Source organism: Neoarius graeffei, chromosome 13 (assembly GCF_027579695.1).
Source record: "Neoarius graeffei isolate fNeoGra1 chromosome 13, fNeoGra1.pri, whole genome shotgun sequence".
NCBI lineage: Eukaryota > Metazoa > Chordata > Actinopteri > Siluriformes > Ariidae > Neoarius > Neoarius graeffei.
In genome coordinates this window covers 82,456,656-82,475,829 of record NC_083581.1, presented here as the reverse complement: position 1 = coordinate 82,475,829, position 19,174 = coordinate 82,456,656, and the positions used below count along the sequence as shown (strand labels likewise).

Sequence of the window (19,174 nt, the reverse complement as noted above, 5' to 3'; positions counted from 1 at the left end):
GAACACTCCCAAGGCTACGGTGCGGAGCTGAGAACTCGGATGAGAGACCAGGCCATCAGGGCTCACCGAACCAGTAAGTGACAACTTTGCATTCTTGTGTAAAGAAATTAGTGGAAACAGTATTTAAAGAATGATACAAGAAATGGACAGAGATTTGTCCTAGTATTTAAAGAATGATATAAGAGACGGACAGAGATTTGTCATAGTCAATGAAGACTGATATACAATGGGGCAAAAAAGTATTTAGTCAGCCACCAATTGTGCAAGTTCTCCCACTTAAAAAGATGAGAGAGGCCTGTAATTTTCATCATAGGTACACTTCAACTATGAGAGACAGAATGGGGGGAAAGAATCCAGGAAATCACATTGTAGGATTTTTAATGAATTAATTGGTAAATTCCTCGGTAAAATAAGTATTTGATCACCTACAAACAAGCAAGATTTCTGGCTCTCACAGACCTGTAACTACTTCTTTAAGAGGCTCCTCTGTCCTCCACTCGTTACCTGTATTAATGGCACCTGTTTGAACTCGTTATCAGTATAAAAGACACCTGTCCACAACCTCAAACAGTCACACTCCAAACTCCACTATGGCCAAGACCAAAGAGCTGTCAAAGGACACCAGAAACAAAATTGTAGACCTGCACCAGGCTGTGAAGACTGAATCTGCAATAGGTAAGCAGCTTGGTGTGAAGAAATCAACTGTGGGAGCAATTATTAGAAAATGGAAGACATACAAGATGACTGATAATCTCCCTCAATCTGGGGCTCCACACAAGGTCTCACTCCGTGGGGTCAAAATGATCACAAGAATGGTGAGCAAAAATCCCAGAACCACACAGGGGGACCTAGTGAATGACCTGCAGAGAGCTGGGACCAAAGTAACAAAGGCTACCATCAGTAACACACTACGCCACCAGGGACTCAAATCCTGCAGTGCCAGACGTGTCCCCCTGCTTAAGCCAGTACATGTCCAGGCCCGTCTGAAGTTTGCTAGAGAGCATTTGGATGATCCAGAAGAGGATTGGGAGAATGTCATATGGTCAGATGAAACCAAAATAGAACTTTTTGGTAAAAACTCAACTTGTCGTGTTTGGAGGAGAAAGAATGCTGAGTTGCATCCAAAGAACACCATACCTACTGTGAAGCATGGGGGTGGAAACATCATGCTTTGGGGCTGTTTTTCTGCAAAGGGACCAGGACAACTGATCCGTGTAAAGGAAAGAATGAATGGGGCCATGTATCATGAGATTTTGAGTGAAAACCTCCTTCCATCAGCAAGGGCATTGAAGAAGAAACATGGCTGGGTCTTTCAGCATGACAATGATCCCAAACACACCACCGGGCAATGAAGGAGTGGCTTCGTAAGAAGCATTTCAAGGTCCTGGAGTGGCCTAGCCAGTCTCCAGATCTCAACCCCATAGAAAATCTTTGGAGGGAGTTGAAAGTCCATGTTGCCCAGCGACAGCCCCAAAACATCACTGCTCTAGAGGAGATCTGCATGGAGGAATGGGCCAAAATACCAGCAACAGTGTGTGAAAACCTTGTGAAGACTTACAGAAAACGTTTGACCTCTGTCATTGCCAACAAAGGGTATATAACAAAGTATTGAGATGAACTTTTGTTATTATACGGCTCACCTACTTGAGCGAGGGAAGTACGGGTGTGTGCCTCGACAGACTCACGTTCAGCGATTTGTAACTGGGAGAGAATTGAGTTTTGCTCCCTTTGTTCTGTGTGAACAACTGGAGGAACAGGATAGAGAGGTTCGATTACGAAGTCGCAAGGACACACCGGTGTGCACACAAAATATTGATGAATTAACAGAGTACTGTCCTCCTCCAAATTCTGAAACAGAGAAATAGATTTTGTACACATGCGCGAGTTGTCTTTGAGGTTGTTGTGCTAAATGATACCGACTTTAGTTTAAGGCAAATGTCAGATAAATTGTTTACTAATAAGAACACACCTAAAGGATTATTGTGTCGCATTTTTGGACATAGTCCAACCTGTTCTTCTTGTGATCCTGATAAAGAAACTCAGCCGCTGTTGTCACAGCCTATTAATATAAGTGTACAATGGGGAACAGAAGCAGCAAGTTAGGGAAAGGAAAGGAAGAAGCAAGTAAGCCTGAGGCTACATGTGCTATAATAAGAAGTGGGTGTTCCTATGACAACCCAAACATCCAGTTTATGAAAACCCCATATGGCAAGGACTGTGGCACAGTTTGATATATGGATGAAGGACTTAGAATTCCCTGAAAAGGGCAATTTTAGTCCCAGGCAGATAGAACAGTTAGAAGAAAAGTTGAAATGGAAGGAAAAAGAAGAGTCTGCAGATAATGGTAAGTTCTTAGGGGACTGGAGGGCGTTTTCTGCATGGAAAGGAGAAATACTTACTGTAAGAGAGAGTACAAAAGAGAGAAACAACAGGCAGGGCTCTCACCCTCTTCTCAGTGTTTGAAATTTTAGATGGACCCTGACCTGGAGTCTGCCCCACCACCCCGACACACACTGCCTCCTCAGCAAAGCAGAGCATTACTCCCACAAGCGCTTCACCCACAGAAAGGGAGAGAAGTCGAGACAAAGAAAAAAAACCTGAGCCTCTGGAATCTCTCCCAGCCTACCAGCTGCCTCCAGCATCAGCGCCTCTCAGTGCTTCTCCGTCACACATGAGATCCGGTCTTGCATATAGCGACGGAAGAGACACCCTCCTGGACCTGGCCACATGCTCACCAGTGGGTCCACAAGGCCGTAACCTAAAGTCTGAAGTCCTTCATCTTCCAATGGTGGAAGTGATTGGAGCTGACAGCGTGATTTTAGTCCACAGACCCTGGACGACAGCTGACATGAAGGAAAGCATGGCTTCTCTTCCCAACGTGAGAGAGGTAGGAGGAAAGAGATTTGGTAATGAACTGTTGATGTTTTGCAGAGAATTCCGACCGACCACCCATGAACTTCGCCGCCTAATCATGACCAAGATGGGTATAGATTGGAACAAGGTTTCCAAAGAGTGGCCGGAAGCTGACCAGCGAATGACTACACCAGACTAGAGCACGGCTGGCAATGGTGAGTACAGAGATACCATCACTGCTGTCTGTGCTCGTCTGGACAGTGCTTTTCCCTTGAAGATAGACATTACTAAGATCAGTATGTGTAAGCAAGAAGATGGTGAAGTGGTGTCAGCGTTTCTCGCCCGTCTCACTGCTGCGCATGAGAAAAAAAAAAAAACACAGTGGCCTGACCAGGCCTGTGAACCTGGCTGCAGTGGAGGGCACTCCTGAGCCTCACCAAGATTGAGCAGTACGCTGTGCATGCAGAAAGTCTGATGAAAGAGAAGGAAAAGACAAAGTCGGCACAAAGAGACCAAGACCTACACACCGCCACTCTCACTCTTTTCCAGACTGTTCAGCCTGGACAAAGAGGAAGAGGAAGAGGTCGAGGTAGGGGCCGAGACAGGACGACCTGGAGTGACTCGTCCTGGATAAAAGGTGCAACCTGCTACAACTGCAATCAGAAGGGACACATTGCTCGAAATTGTCTCCACAGTAGCAGCCAGAAGCCCTGTGAGGAGTACAGCAAAGCAGACTGACGGGCGGACTCCAGGAACGGGCCCCACACAGAGAACAGGGGAGGTAACATACACACACCTGATGATACACATACACATAGACAGGAGCATTCACATAATGTTAAACACATTAGTAGCAGCACCTGTATGCAACAGCAAGACTACACAGAAACGCCCGATACACCAGTCCAAATAGATACACCTGAAGTTGCATTAAGTTTGTTAAAATACACAACTACTCCCTTCTCTAAACTCCCTTGTATGCCTTTTTAGTAAATTCTGGAGCAGGACACTCAGTGATACAACATGGGGTACTTCCAGTAGACCCACCGCTCAGCTCAAATTCTATTCAGACGATGGGCATCTCAGGACGACCTGTAACCAAAACTTTCTCAGTCAACCTCCCGTGTGAAAGCGAGGGAGGAATAGTTACGTCCCACTCATTTCTCATCTCACATACATGTCCAGTAAATTTGTTAGCACATGATTTAATGTGCAAATTAGGAGTAAATCTCACGTCCACTCCAGATGGACTAACTATTGAAGTAAGTGAAATGTGCGGTGTGCAGTATGGGTTTGGAAGCCCCCTGTATGTGTATGTCTGGCGGCTCTGCTCAGATCAACTCGCACAAACTTCAAAACACCTTGTACAGCTCGCACACTTGAACACCTCATCAGTTGACACAGATTATATGAAAGAGGAAGATTTACATTGCACAGCACATGTTCACCAAGGGCAAGATGTAGAGTTTGAAAAGACTTGGTTTGCAGACCCCCATGTACGTGAAAGATTGACCCTCAAAACTACAGTTAGGTCCATATATATTTGGACACTGACACAAATTTTCTTTTTTTACCTGTTTACTGAAACATATTCAAGTTATAGTTATATAATGGACATGGACATAAAGTCCAGACTTTCAGCTTTCATTTGAGGGTATCCACATTAAAATTGGATGAAGGGTTTAGGAGTTTCAGCTCCTTAACATGTGCCACCCTGTTTTTAAAGGGACCAAAAAAGCACAGCGTAATATTAGCCACTGAAGACCGGGATCCTGGGGACCCCGGCCATAGTGGCCTGTTTGTCTCTGTTTCCACAGGCATAACTCCAGCAGAGGTGCACCCCAAATTGGCAAGAGTTCCAAATTCTGTTTGGGCTAAAGGTAAACATGATGTGGGCCTAATAAAGAATGCTGAACCAGTGGTGATCACCCCCAAATCAGATTTCAGGCCTAGACAGACCCAGTACCCACTCAAACCAGAAGCAATCGCAGGTATAAAACCGGTCTTTGATTCGTTGCTGAAGGCAGATGTGATTGTCCCTTGCCAGGACTATCCAGTGCACGCTCCTATTTTCCCAGTTAAGAAGGCAAGAAAACCGTCCTAGCCCGATGAGTGGAGGTTTGTCCAAGATCTGCAAGCAGTCAATGTTGCGGTTGTCCTGCACGCACCTGATGTCCCTAAAGAGTGCTCTGCAGACCGCACCCACTCTGGGACTGCCTGACCCCAATAAACCATTTGTTCAAACTGTAGATGAAAATAAGGGTTTTATGACCTGTGTTCTTTTGCAGAAACACGGGGATAGATTGAGACCTGTAGCCTACTTCTCCAGCAGGCTGGATCCAGTGGCAGCTGGACTTCCTGTTTGCCTGCATGCAGTTGCTGCAGCTGAAAAGGTGGTAACTGCCTCCAGAAATATTGTGGGGTATTCTAACCTGAAAAAAATCGATGAAATTCGCCTGTGGGCGAAGTTGACAGAAAGTGACATAATTGTTCTCTCTGAGACATGGCTTAAACCTTCAATTACTGACAGTATGCTCCATATCGATGGATATAATCTCTTCCGGGTGGATCGTACACAGAAAGGAGGAGGAGTAGCTATTTATACCAAAGCATCATTGGATTGTTGTTGCGTTGAAACAATATCCAAACCAAAATGTTTTGAATTGTGTGCCATCAAACTGAACCTTTCCAACAACGCAAATCTGACAGTGGTGGGTTGTTACCGCCCACCTTCAGCTGTGGTTGGAGTGACTGCTCTACTGACAGATTTTCTACAGAAACTTCCAAACGAGTATGTTGTTCTAGGAGACCTAAATTGGGACTGGCTATCGACCTCTACGTTAAGGGATTTATGCGACGCACTACACCTAACACAGCTGGTACAGTCACCAACACGCCTTAATTCGAAGAGAATGGACAAATCTACATTAATTGACGTTATTCTTACAAATGCACCATATAAGTACCCTGCTGTGGGCGTTTTCTCCAACGATGTTAGTGATCACTGTGCAGTGGTCTGTGTAAGAAACTGTAAATCAATTAAAGTGAAGCCACGGTTTATTTTTAAAAGGAATTATAAATGTTTTAATGAGCAGGCTTTTTTGCATGACATCCATCTAAGTGACTTAAATAGAGTGTGTTATATGGATGATGTAGAACTGGCATGGGATTATTTCAAAAACACGTTTTTATCTATAATAGACAAACATGCGCCTCTTCGAAAATATAGAGTGAAGGGTAGAGATAACCCTTGGTTTAACGACACTCTTGCAGTAGCCATTAGAGAAAGAAATGAAGCTTGGGCTAAAGCTAAATGGTTTAATGACGGGAAACACTGGTTATCTTATAGAGTTTTAAGAAATAAATGTACTAGATTAATAAAAAATACAAAAAGTGAGCACTACCTAAATTTAATACAGGAAAACCTAAATGACCCCAAAACATTCTGGAAACTAGTTAAATCTACCTCGGGGGATGTGCCACTCCCCACCATTCCTGAAGCTATTATAACAGAACAAGGAGAAGTGAGGGGTAAACTAAATTTAGCAGAGGTTTTTAATAAATATTTTATCAATGTAGGAATGGTGACACAGTCGGTCCTCCCAACCTCCAATGTGGACAGTGAACCCCCTTCAGTCTCTTCTAGCTTTTTGAATGTGTTTAACTTTTCTTATATATCTGCATATGATGTACAAAAGGCACTTATAAATTTGAATTGTAAAAAGTCTGCTGGTTCAGATCAGATTGAACCATACTTTCTTAAGCTGGCTGCAAGATTGATAGCTGATCCTGTTTCTGCTATTTTTAATCTAAGTTTAAACAGCGGCGCTATTCCAAATTCTTGGAAATCTGCACTTGTCCTCCCACTGTTAAAGGGTGGTGACCCTACTAATTTGGACAATTATCGTCCTATTTCCATACTATCCTTCATGGCTAAATTATTTGAATCACTTATAAATGAACAAATAAAAAAATTTCTTAGCTGATCACAGTGTTTTAAGCCCCATGCAGTCTGGTTTTAGACAAGGGCACAGTACTATTACTGCCGTAACATCAGTCACGAATGATATTATTACTGCTTTAGACAACAAAAAATCATGTGCTGCTTTATTCATCGATTTGTCTAAAGCATTTGATACGGTTTGTCATGATCTTCTTTTGAACAGATTGAAAAGTATAGGTTTCAGCCCTTCTGTTATTAAGTGGTTCTCTAACTATCTGAGTGGTAGAACTCAATGTGTAACTGTTGATAACTGCACCTCATCCTCTTTAGAGGTAAAAATGGGTGTGCCCCAAGGATCAATTCTAGGCCCCATTTTGTTTTCTATCTATATAAATAACTTGGGTGCGGGACTAAGTCCCACAAAAGTACATCTTTATGCAGACGACACGATATTATACACTTTTGCTTCATCAGTGCAGGAGGCTGTGAACTATTTACAGTCTGCTTTTAACAAGGTACAAAATTCCCTTGTAGGACTTAAGTTGGCGCTAAATGCTAAAAAAACTAAATTTATGGTCTTCACACGTTCACACACACCTTGTAATGACACTATTTGTACTACGAATGGAACACAGTTAGAAAAAGTATCCTCCTATAAATACCTAGGAATATGGTTGGATGATAAACTGTCGTTTAGTACACATATTGAGTGTCTCTTAAAAAAACTCAGACCCAAATTAGGATTTTATTTTAGACAAAGAAAGTGTTTTCCATACAAAGCAAGAAAAAGGTTGGTAGAGAGCACCTTCTTATCAGTATTAGACTATGGTGATATGATTTATATGCATTCCTCACAATTGCTATTGAAAAAATTGGATGTTTTATATCATTCTGCCTTGCGTTTTATCACAGGAACAGCAAATAGGACTCACCACTGCTTGCTATATGAAATGGTTCAATGGTCCTCTCTCTCTCTCAGGAGAAAGTTTCACTTGTTGATTTTTACTTTGAAAGCATTAATGGGTAAATTACCACAGTACATCTCAAATCTGCTTTCTTATCACACTAGTATTTATAGTACAAGGTCTACAAATAAGATACTATTAATCACACCCTCAATAAGAACTGAATTGGTCAGGACCTCTTTTTCCTACTATGCACCATACGTTTGGAACGAACTTCAGAACACACTACACCTAGAGACACTTCCTTCTGTTAATACTTTTAAAAATCTTTTAAAATCAGCCCTTACAGAGCAGTGCCATTGCTTTTAAATATGGTGCCCATGTGTCTACATTTTTTTTTAATCCTTTTATTGTTGTTTAGTTTGTGTTTTATCTTAGAATTTATGTGAGTCTTGTCTTCTTGTAGTCTTTTGTCTTTAGTGTCCTTGGCTGTACTGTCAATTGTTTTTGTTATGTTTATGAGATTTGTCTTGTTTTAGTTGTGTTCCTTTGACTTGGTGTATTTAGTGTATGTTACATGTTTAGTTATAGCACATATTCCATTGTTTTGTGTGCTTTGTAGTTTGATTTAGTCTTTAGTGTTTTGGTAGTGTTGTCCTCTGTCTTTTGTGTTTTTAACTTTTAACTTGCTGCCACTTGGCCAGGACTCCCTGGAAGAAGAGTCACTGTGACTCAATGGGACCTTTCCTGGTTAAACAAGGGTTAAATAAAAAAATAAAAATAAATAAACCTTACCCTTTTGGTCCCATATGCTGTCTCCCTGCTTCTGTTCCAATCCAATCCAATCCAATTTTATTTATAAAGCACGGTTTAAATAAACACAAAGGTTTCCAAAGTGCTGTACAATAAATAAACACAATAAAACTATACAATAAAATAAGTGCTGTACAATAAAAATAACACCATAGAACATAAAATAAAAATAAATAATTAAATAGGCTGTCCACTCCAAATAAAATATCTGTGTACATAAAATCAACAACCTACATGGTGTTAAAAGCCAAAGAAAAGAGGTGCGTTTTAAGAAGAGTTTTAAAATTAGACAGTGAGGAGGCCTGTCTAATGTGCAGCGGCAATGCATTCCATAATTTTGGAGCTGCAACCAAAAAAGCCCGGTCCCCTCTGAGCTTCAGCCTAGTCTTGGGAACTCTCAGGAGCAGCTGGTCAGCTGACCTGAGAGCTCGGCTGGGTGTATAGGGGTATAGCAGCTCAGAGAGGTACGATGGAGCAAGACCATTTAAAGATTTAAAAACATATAAAATAATTTTAAAATGAATTCTAAAATGGGGCGGCACGGTGGTGTAGTGGTTAGCGCTGTCGCCTCACAGCAAGAAGGTCCTGGGTTCGAGCCCCAGGGCCGGCGAGGGCCTTTCTGTGTGGAGTTTGCATGTTCTCCCCGTGTCCGCGTGGGTTTCCTCCAGGTGCTCCGGTTTCCCCCACAGTCCAAAGACATGCAGGTTAGGTTGACTGGTGACTCTAAATTGATCGTAGGTGTGAATGTGAGTGTGAATGGTTGTCTGTGTCTATGTGTCAGCCCTGTGATGACCTGGCGACTTGTCCAGGGTGTACCCTGCCTTTCGCCCGTAGTCAGCTGGGATAGGATCCAGCTCGCCTGCGACCCTGTAGAAGGATAAAGCAGCTAGAGATAATGAGATGAGATGAGATGAGATAATTCTAAACTGGACGGGTAGCCAGTGGAGCAAAGCTAAAATTGGTAAAATGTGCTCAAATTTCCTTGTGCCAGTTAAAAGACGTGCAGCTGCATTTTGTACTAGTTGAAGATGTGCAATGGAGGACCCACTGACCCCCATATAAAGTGCATTGCAGTAATTTAGCCGAGTGGTCACAAAGGCATGAATTACTGTTTTAAAGTGCTGTCTGGGTAAAAATGGTTTTATTTTTGCCAACTGCCACAACTGAAAATAGCTTCCTTTCACCACTGCTTTAATCTGGCTATCAAACTTAAGGTCCCCGTCCACTTTTACCCCCAAATCATTAATTATAGGTTTGGCATATTGTGCCAAGGAACCCAGATCGACTGAGGGGGTCACAGAGGTGCCACCAAAGACTATCACTTCAGTCTTTTTTTCATTAAAATTTAAAAAGTTTAGAGACATCCAAGCCTTGACATCCTCTAAACAATTTAAGGGAATATGAATCAGCCTTTTTTAGGGGAACATAAATCTGAGTGTCATCAGCATAACAGTGGAAAAGAATGCCATGCTTCCTGAGAATGGAACCAAGTGGAAGAAGATACAAAGAAAATAGAAGAGGGCCCAGCACTGAACCCTGTGGGACCCCACATGAGAGAGGAGCAGTGGAGGACACAGAGTCACCAAGGCTGACACAGAATGTCCGGTGAGACAGGTAAGACCTGAACCATTCCAATGCCGAGCCCCTGATGCCCACCCACCGCTCCAAACGATCAATCAGTATGTCATGGTCCACTGTGTCAAAAGCAGCAGTTAAGTCTAGGAGCACAAGGATTACACAGTGACCAGCGTCAGTAGCTAAAAAGACGTCATTAAAAACTCTTAAAAGCGCTAATTCTGTGCTATGCAATGTTTTAAAACCAGATTGGAAAATTTCAAGAACATTTTGTTCATTTAAAAAGTCCATGAGCTGAGAGTAGACAATCTTCTCTAAGATTTTTGAAAAGAAGGACAGTTTAGAAATTGGCCTAAAATTACATACATAAATTACATACATAAATTAATAACAGCAGGATCCAGTCCGGGTTTTTTAATCAGTGGCTGCACAACTGCATGTTTGAAATGTACAGGAACCACTCCTGAGGATAGACTGCTGTTAATGATGCTGTGTAAATATGGCCCCGCAGTGAGGAAAACCTCCTTAAAAAGCTGAGGAGGAACAGGGTCACTGGGCGAGCCTGATGGCTTTAAATGTCCCATAGTCTCCTGCACAAACCGCAGGGTAACTGGTTCAAATGAATCAAAAGTAGCAGAACAGGGTACAAACACTGAGGGGTCATAAGCAGGAAGTGAAATAAGTGCTCTAGTAGAGGTGACTTTAGCAGTAAAGAATTGCAAAAAGCTTTCACACACAGAAGGGGAGGGCTCAATTACCACAGTCTGTGGTGCATTCAGAGCAGAGTTAATCACTTTAAACAGCACACGAGTTTTGTGACAGTTCTGTTGGAGAAAAAGACGTCACATTTGTCAGCACAGAGATGGTTGAAGTATAACACTGTCATACTTGATATGCCTAACATCATTGTGAAACGTTGTACTGTTCTGAATCCTGCCTCTCTTCTCCCTACAGAGGACGATGGAGAACCACAGGACTGTGTTGCTCTCACTAACGATTTTTGTTCCCCCAGGGCAGACTTAAAGAGCGACCCTTTAGGAAATCCAGGCATGGTCCTCTATGTGGATGGTTCAGCCTCCAGAGACTCAGAGACGGGAAAGAACAAAGTAGGTTTTGCCGTAGTGTCAGATCACGAGGTCCTCAAGGCGTCATGTCTGCCCTCAAACCTGTCGGCGCAGACCGCAGAGCTCTGTGCCCTTATCGAGGCATGCAAATTGGCTGCAGGGCAATCTGTCAATATTTTTACGGACAGTAGGTATGCATTTGGCGTTGTGCACGATTTTGGCACCATTTGGAAACACAGAAATTTTTTCACTAGCACAGGATCTCCCATTGCACATCATAAACTGGTCTCTAAGTTGTTGGATGCTATTCTACTCCTTAGAGCCATTGCTGTGTGTAAGTGTGCTGCCCATACTAACAATACTGATCTTGTGTCTCAAGGGAATGCCAGGGCAGACGCAGCAGCTAAGTGTGCAGCCTCAGCTTCCAGTTCACCCTCTAACCTTGCTTTTCCTCAGGTTTCTACCCCCTGTTTACACCTAGTGGACCTTCAGAGCACTGCCACCCAGGACGAGAGACAAGTCTGGAAACAGGCCGGCTGTATCTTTGCAAACTTGGTCTAGGTTTGTCCCTCGGGCCGTCCCTGTTTACCAAAACACATGTTCCCTTTCTATGCAAAATTGGCCCATGGACTCACCCATGTGTCAAAAGGGGGGATGGTAGCAGAAGTAACAAAGAGATGGTTCACAAAGGGGTTTTCAAATTATGCTACGAAATTTTGCAAGCAATGCTTGATATGCGCACAACATAATGCAGGTCAAGGTATCAAACTAACTCAAGCAGCACACCCAATACCAGACAAACCGTTTGATCATCTCCAAATGGACTTCATTGAACTGACACCTAGTGAAGGAAAAGGTACTGTCTGGTAATAGTTGACATGTTTTCAAAATGGGTTGAAGTATTCCCCACAGCTAAACAAGACTCAGAGGCAGTAGTCAAAGCACTCCTGAGAGATATAATTCCTAGGTGGGATATACCTAGCAAAATCTCAAGTGACAATGGAACCCCCTTTGTTAATGCAGCCCTAAAGAAAATGGGAGCATTCCTAGGGATAAACCTGAAACAACATTGTGCCTACCATCCTGCCAGTGTGGGAGCAGTAGAGAGGGAAAATGGGTCCCTTAAAAATAAACTAAGCAAAGCTTGTGCAGAAACAGGGCTAGGATGGACAAAGGTCCTCCCTGTAGTACTCACACAAATGAGGATGCAAATTAGGCCTAAACATGGGTTAAGCCCATTTGAAATTCTGTTTGGATGAGTACCCAACACGGGGATAGGGCCAGCCCAAGGACTTCTGACGAACCAAGTGGAACAAGCCACGGTGGAATGGCCCATTCCAGGTCCTGCTCGCAACCCCAATGGCAGTGAAGGTCATGGGCAGAGTGACGTGGATCCACGCTAGCCACTGCAGTAGGGTTCCTGAACCGGCTGAGCAGGAGGAAGAGGAAGGCCTAAGTGACCTGGACGCTGACTAAAGCTCATGAGGAAGAAAGGCATCACTGCATGGAACAGTGCGAGTATCACATCAATCACGCACACACCTTCAATAAGGAAGAGTATTTCAGTGTCTAGCCAATAGATAAGTCTTAGGGTTTCGAGTTTCCTCCAAGTCCTGGTGAGGTGGGACGAGGGCTGATAGGGCGTGCCCGCCCTCTGAGCACCAACAAACGTCAAGAAGGGCAAGGGTTAACTTGGAGACATAGTTAACATAAAATGAAGGGGGTAAATCATTATAAGCTAGGTCCAGTCGTGGGCCTGAGCATCCTGATCCTGCTGGGGCTCATGGGAGGATTCGTGTGGTGGTCGATACAGGGAACCCAGGCTGACACAGAGTCGAAGACAGTTGGTTTAGTGGATGGAAGATTCTGATTCCATCCACCATACTGGTCCTGGGTTTAGTGATTGTGATGCTATGTTTGCTCCCTGTTGTATGTTCAGTGTTCAATGTTGTATGTCTGTGTTTCAGAGGCAGCTGACAAATATCGGTTACCAGATGGTGAAAATAGACCCAGACGACTTGCCTGACTGGCCTCCAAACCCACACTAAGACTACAACCCACTGTTTGACGACGTCAGCACAGCTGATATGAAATTAGCCCTAGCTTAAAACACTTTCATTTATGGTTGTTTCCTGCTCTATTGTTTCCTGATCTATGTATATAGCTTGCTAGTATTAACTTAAGACATCTATGTCTTACAAAACAGCCTTAGCATTATCCCTGTACACTCAATGACGTGTTAAGTCGAATCTCTCTGGGAACTCTTACCACTGAAATTGTGTACATTTCTTTATTTAGCAATTATTATCCTGTAGGATAAAAAGGGGGGAAATGTGAGTGAAATTTAATGGATGAACATTATTATTCTCTGTGTTTCTGTGTGTTGAGCTTAAGTGGCCTAGTGTACTGAGAAAGATGCTTTTCCAATGTTGTAATCGCCTTTCTGTGACCTTGGTGGTAATGAGCAGGGTGCTTGAGTTCGTCCTAACTAAGCATCTTCTCATGATGTAACCACCTCTCCTGACCTCGGTGGTGATAAGCAGAGAGCTTGAGTTCTCCCTGCTTGCGTCTGCCTGCACATACCAAAGCATGCCAGGTGCACTCATTAGCAAAGCTTCATAGAAAATCTTGAGCCAATCATGTGAAGACACGGGCAGTAAAGCGAATGCCTTTAGAGTATATAGATAACAGCCACTAAAACACAACTCAGAGTGTGCGCGTACTCTCACATCACTAGAGGTGATGTTCTGCTTTAATTTTCTTTCTTTCCTATCATATATTTCTTTTATATGATTTACCATAATAAATGACTGAAAACACAACTGCTAAGCATTCTGAAGTGTTTATTAGAAATTTCCATTACAACAGACAGGAGAAGGGGCGAAGGCGGGTCAATGGCGCCTTAAAACCAGTTGCTTACAGAAGAAGGAAAACTTTAAACCTCCGCTGCCTTGCGGCTACATCCATCCAAGGCATGGAAAAGGCTTCAGGAGTAAAACTCGAGGTCAAATCAGGAGCTGGAGTCCCTAAGGCGGTTCATGTCTAAGTGCAGTCATGTTCCGGTAACTCCTGCAATGCCGCTGAAACCAAACGTATTGGCTTCTGCCTTTCCATTGGAATATTTCAGTGACGTGGAGAGGGGGGATCTGCTGCATAGGTAACAGCCTATCCTCCATAGCTTCTCTACCCAGGCTTCACACTCTGGAGAGGATACTCCAGCTTCGCCAGTGTCGACACAACACGGGAAGTAGCAGACTACCGGTTATAAGTCTCATGCTTGATTGGCATAGAGCGAGATGCCAGGGGTTGCTTCCGACAGTGGGAGAGGTCATCATACCGCATTGGGCAGCTACCGCCTGTAACAATGGGAATTGTTGTCCACACGGACTGTTTAGTTGGTTACACCAGTGACTGAGCCAGGGAAGTTATGCTTCTTGTAACTCCAGTTATGAGTTTAATAAAACTATAGCCCCGTTGGGCTAGAAAGATATATTCTGTAGTCCGTTTGAGTGAATACGGGGCAGAGTATAACATGGTGGCAGCGGTCACGGATTTGACCTGTTTTAGTCTAGTTTAGTTTAGTTTTGACTTCGCTCGTTTCGCCGCGGGAAGGAGGATACACCTGCTAGTCAGCTAATCACCAGCACACGGCGTGGATTAGCATACGGACGCCCGAGCATGGACGGATTGAAACCTCCACAGCGTCTGTGCATGGACTCAGGCAATCTAGCAAAGACTTGGAAGGTATGGAAAGAAGAATTTTTGCTGTATGTGGACCTTGCGGTGGGAGTTGACGATGAAACCACCAAAGTGAAACTGTTCGGTTATCTCGTGGGTGAGAGCGGGAGAGAGTTGCTGGATACATTGATGGGTGAGACGCCTAAAGCGGATTGGAAGATAGCAGATATTCTAAAGAAATTTGATGAACATTGCACGCCTAGCGTGAATGAAACTGTGGAACGTTTTCGTTTCTTTTCGAGAAATCAATGCCCTGGTGAAGCTATAGACTGCTATGTGACTGAATTGAAAGTGTTGGCAAAAACATGCAACTTTGGAACGTTACGAGACACGTTGATTCGTGATAGAATCGTGTGTGGGAGCAACAATGCTACCATGAGGGAGCGGCTGCTTCGGGAGGAAAAACTGACACTCGAGTCCTGCATACAGTTGTGCCATGCAGCGGAGTTGTCGCGGGAAAATGTGAAAACCATCTCCGGACCCAAAGAGGAAGAAGTGCATGCAGTGAAAGAGCCAGCGCGGAACAGACAGACGGGAAACATCGTTGAATGTAAGTTCTGTGGAAAAACACATGAGAAAAATAAACAGAAATGCCCCGCATTCGGGAAGAAATGCAAAAAATGTGGCAAAGAGAACCATTTTGCAGTGAAGTGTAAAGTGAGTCAGCTGACCAGAGAAAAGAAAACGAAACAGGTGCATGTAGCTGTATCTGAAAGTGATGATTTTGAAGAAATACTCAGTGTTAATGCACAGAAAGTCGACAGTGTGAATGTAGTGGTTAAACAGTTATGAGTTATACCTTGTGGACAATATTTTCAGTAATACTGGACCGTGTGCCTTAACAGAATTTTGAATGTGTACATTGTTTACAGGTTAAGAGTGTAATCAAAAAAAAAAAAAAAGAGAAAGGATGTAACAATGGGAATTGTTGTCCACACGGACTGTTTAGTTGGTTACACCAGTGACTGAGCCAGGGAAGTTATGCTTCTTGTAACTCCAGTTATGAGTTTAATAAAACTATAGCCCCGTTGGGCTAGAAAGATATATTCTGTAGTCCGTTTGAGTGAATACGGGGCAGAGTATAACACCACCCGCCTTAAACTGGGCAGCCCCCAGTCAGTAAGGTGCTGCCTCGCCACAGTCCGTTTACTCTTCTGGGTGCATAGGGTTTAGAGTGCAAGCCAACAAGCAGACTGTAACAGTTTGTATGGGTGGGTGGAGCACAGAGGACGGCAGGACAGAGATCAGGTTCGGCAACTGGGGTTTTATTGCCACACTTTTCAGTGAACAACTTATAAATTCAAACAGACACACACACACAACCGGCGTCTGCTTTGGGGATCAGCTCCTCTGCTTTCGCTCTCCCTCCTTAAGAAGGGCACGGTCACTGGGAAGACACACAAACACAGGTTAATTGACATCAGGTGTAGTGATTCTGCCACTTACCTTCCCTGACTCTGCCCTCCTGTCACAGACCGGCGCTTGACCACGCCCCCGCTGCCACATACCCCCACCGGCCGACTCAGGCCGGGCGGCCGTCCGGCCTGCAGCCGACTCCCCCCCCCTTGACGGGAGAGGAAGTCCGCCACGACCATCTGCACCCCCAGCTTGTGGACCACCTTGAAATTAAAGGGTTGGAGCGCCAGATGCCAACGGGTGATCCGCACGTTGGCATCTTTCATGCGGTGGAGCCACTGGAGGGGCGCGTGGTCCGAACAGAGGGTGAAAGGGCATCCCAGCAGGTAGTAACGGAGGGCGAGGACTGCCCACTTGATTGCCAGGCACTCTTTTTCGATAGTGCTGTAGTGCCCCTCCCACACCGACAGCTTTCTACTGATGTATAAGACTGGGTGGTCCTCTCCCTCCACCTCCTGGGACAAAACAGCCCCCAGACCTCTGTCCGACGCATCCGTCTGTAACATAAAGGGGAGAGAAAAGTCAGGGGAGTGTAAAAGTGGCCCCCCACACAGTGCGGCCTTTACCTCAGAAAAAGCCCGCTGGCATTGCTCCGTCCACTGGACCGGATCTGGTGCCCCCTTTTTAGTGAGATCAGTCAGCGGGCTGGTGATGTCCGAATAATTAGGTATAAACCTACGATAATAGCCAGCCAGCCCCAGGAACTGTCTCACCCCTTTTTGGTCTTGTGCCTTGGGCAGGCCGCAATTGCTGTGGTCTTGTTAATTTGGGGACGCACCTGCCCGTTGCCCAAGTGGAAGCCCAGATACTGTACTTCCACCCGCCCAATCGCACACTTCTTCGGATTGGCTGTGAGACCCGCTCGCCTCAGCGACCTAAGGATGGCCCTTAGATGTTCGAGGTGCCTCGGCCAGTCATTACTATAGATGATGATGTCGTCGAGATAGCTGGCCGCATAGGTGGCATGGGGGTGGAGGACCCTGTCCATCAGCCGCTGAAATGTAGCGGGCGCCCCAAACAGCCCAAACGGAAGTGTGACGAATTGGTGTAAACCAAACGGTGTGGAAAAGGCCATTTTTTTTTCTCAGGATAGTGGAGTCAAGGGGATCTGCCAATATCCCTTCGTCAAATCCAGTGTCAAATAAAAGTGAGCAGTGCCGAGTCGATCGAGCAACTCATCAATACGAGGCATTGGGTACGTGTCGAATTTAGACACCGCGTTGACTTTTCTATAGTCCACACAGAACCGGACCGACCCGTCGGCCTTGGGTACCAGTCACTGCTGCTCCAGTCACTGTGGGACTCCTCGACGATACCCATGTCGAGCATGGCCTCGAGTTCTTCCCGAACCACTTTTTTTTGTGTTCGGGTAGCTTGTAAGGGCGGCTACGCACTACCACCCCTGGGGGCGTCTCAATGTGGTGCTCTATGAGGTTAGTGCGGCCGGTCAGGGGCGAGAACACATCCGAAAACTCGGCCTGCAACTGGGCGACCTCCGTGAGTTGGGTCGGGGAGAGGTGGTCTCCACAGGGGACCTGAGAGGTACGTGATGCCAATGCCCCTTTTTGAACCTCCGGCCCCAGCTCTGTCTTCTCCGGAACCACCGACATCAATGCCACGGGGACCTCCTCATTCCAGAGTTTAAGCAGATTGAGGTGGTAAATCTGTAGCGCCCCACCCCTGTCTGTTCGCCTCACGTCATAGTCGACGTCCCCGACTCGCCATGTGACCTCAAAGGGTCCTTGCCACTTGGCGATCAATTTGGAGCTCGATGTGGGCAACAGTACGAATACCTTAATTCCCGGTGCAAACTCCCTAAGGCACGTACCCTTGTTGTACAGGCGGGCTTGCCGTTCTTGGGCCTGCCGCAAATTCTCCTGGGTTAGGTGGGTGAGCGTGTGGAGTTTTGCGTGCAGGTCCATAATGTATTGAATTTCGTTTTTACTTTGGGAAGGTTCCTCTTCCCAATTTTCCCGCAGCACGTCCAGAATGCCGCGCGGCTTACACCCATATAATAATTCGAATGGGGAGAACCCCGTGGAGGCTTGTGGGACCTCTCGCACTGAAAACAACAAGGGCTCGAGCCACTTATCCCAATTACGTGCATCCTCACTTACGAATTTTTTAATTATATTCTTGAGGGTGCGATTGAACCGTTCCACTAAACCATCCGTTTGTGGGTGATACACGCTGGTGTGGATCGGCTTAATCCCCAATAACCTGTAAAGTTCGCGCAGTGTCCGTGACATAAACGTGGTGCCTTGATCAGTCAGAATCTCTTTCGGGATTCCAACTCAGGAGATAACGCGGAAGAGCGCCTCCGCAATACTGCGTGCTGAGATATTGTGCAGGGGCACTGCTTCCGGGTATCGTGTTGCATAGTCCACCAGGACTAATATAAAGCGGTACCCTCGTGCTGACCGATCTAATGGCCCGACGAGATCCATCCCAATTCTTTCGAACGGGGTCTCAATTAATGGTAGAGGGCGCAAAGGCGCTTTTGGAATGGCCGCTGGATTTACTAACTGGCATTCGCGGCACGCCGTGCACCACCTACGAACATCGCCGCGAATCCCCGGCCAATAGAATCGGGCCATTATTCGGACTAGTGTCTTATCCTGCCCTAAGTGTCCAGCCATGGGATTAAAGTGAGCCACCTGGAATACCAATTCCCAGTGGCTCTTGGGAATTAAAAGCTGCGTGACTTGATCTTTCATCTGAGTGTCCTGCGTCACTCGGTATAATCTATCTTTCATAATAGAAAAATAGGGTAAGGACGGGGTGGCGTTCGGCGGGAGCGTTTGACCATCGATTGCTCTCACTTGGTCAAACGCATGCTGCAGAGTCTCGTCTCGCGACTGTTCTAA

At 45.2% G+C, this 19,174-nt stretch overlaps 1 protein-coding gene across 1 annotated transcript in view; it reads left to right on the top strand.

Moving 5' to 3' along the window:
- Nucleotides 1-8,254, top strand: part of LOC132895973 (dynein regulatory complex subunit 2-like) — a 47,402-nt gene extending 39,148 nt beyond the window's left edge. Inside the window, 1 exon segment of the mRNA XM_060936703.1 lies at nt 8,241-8,254. Coding sequence (XP_060792686.1) covers nt 8,241-8,254 — 14 coding nt within the window.
- The last annotated feature ends 10,920 nt before the right edge of the window (nt 8,255-19,174 follow it).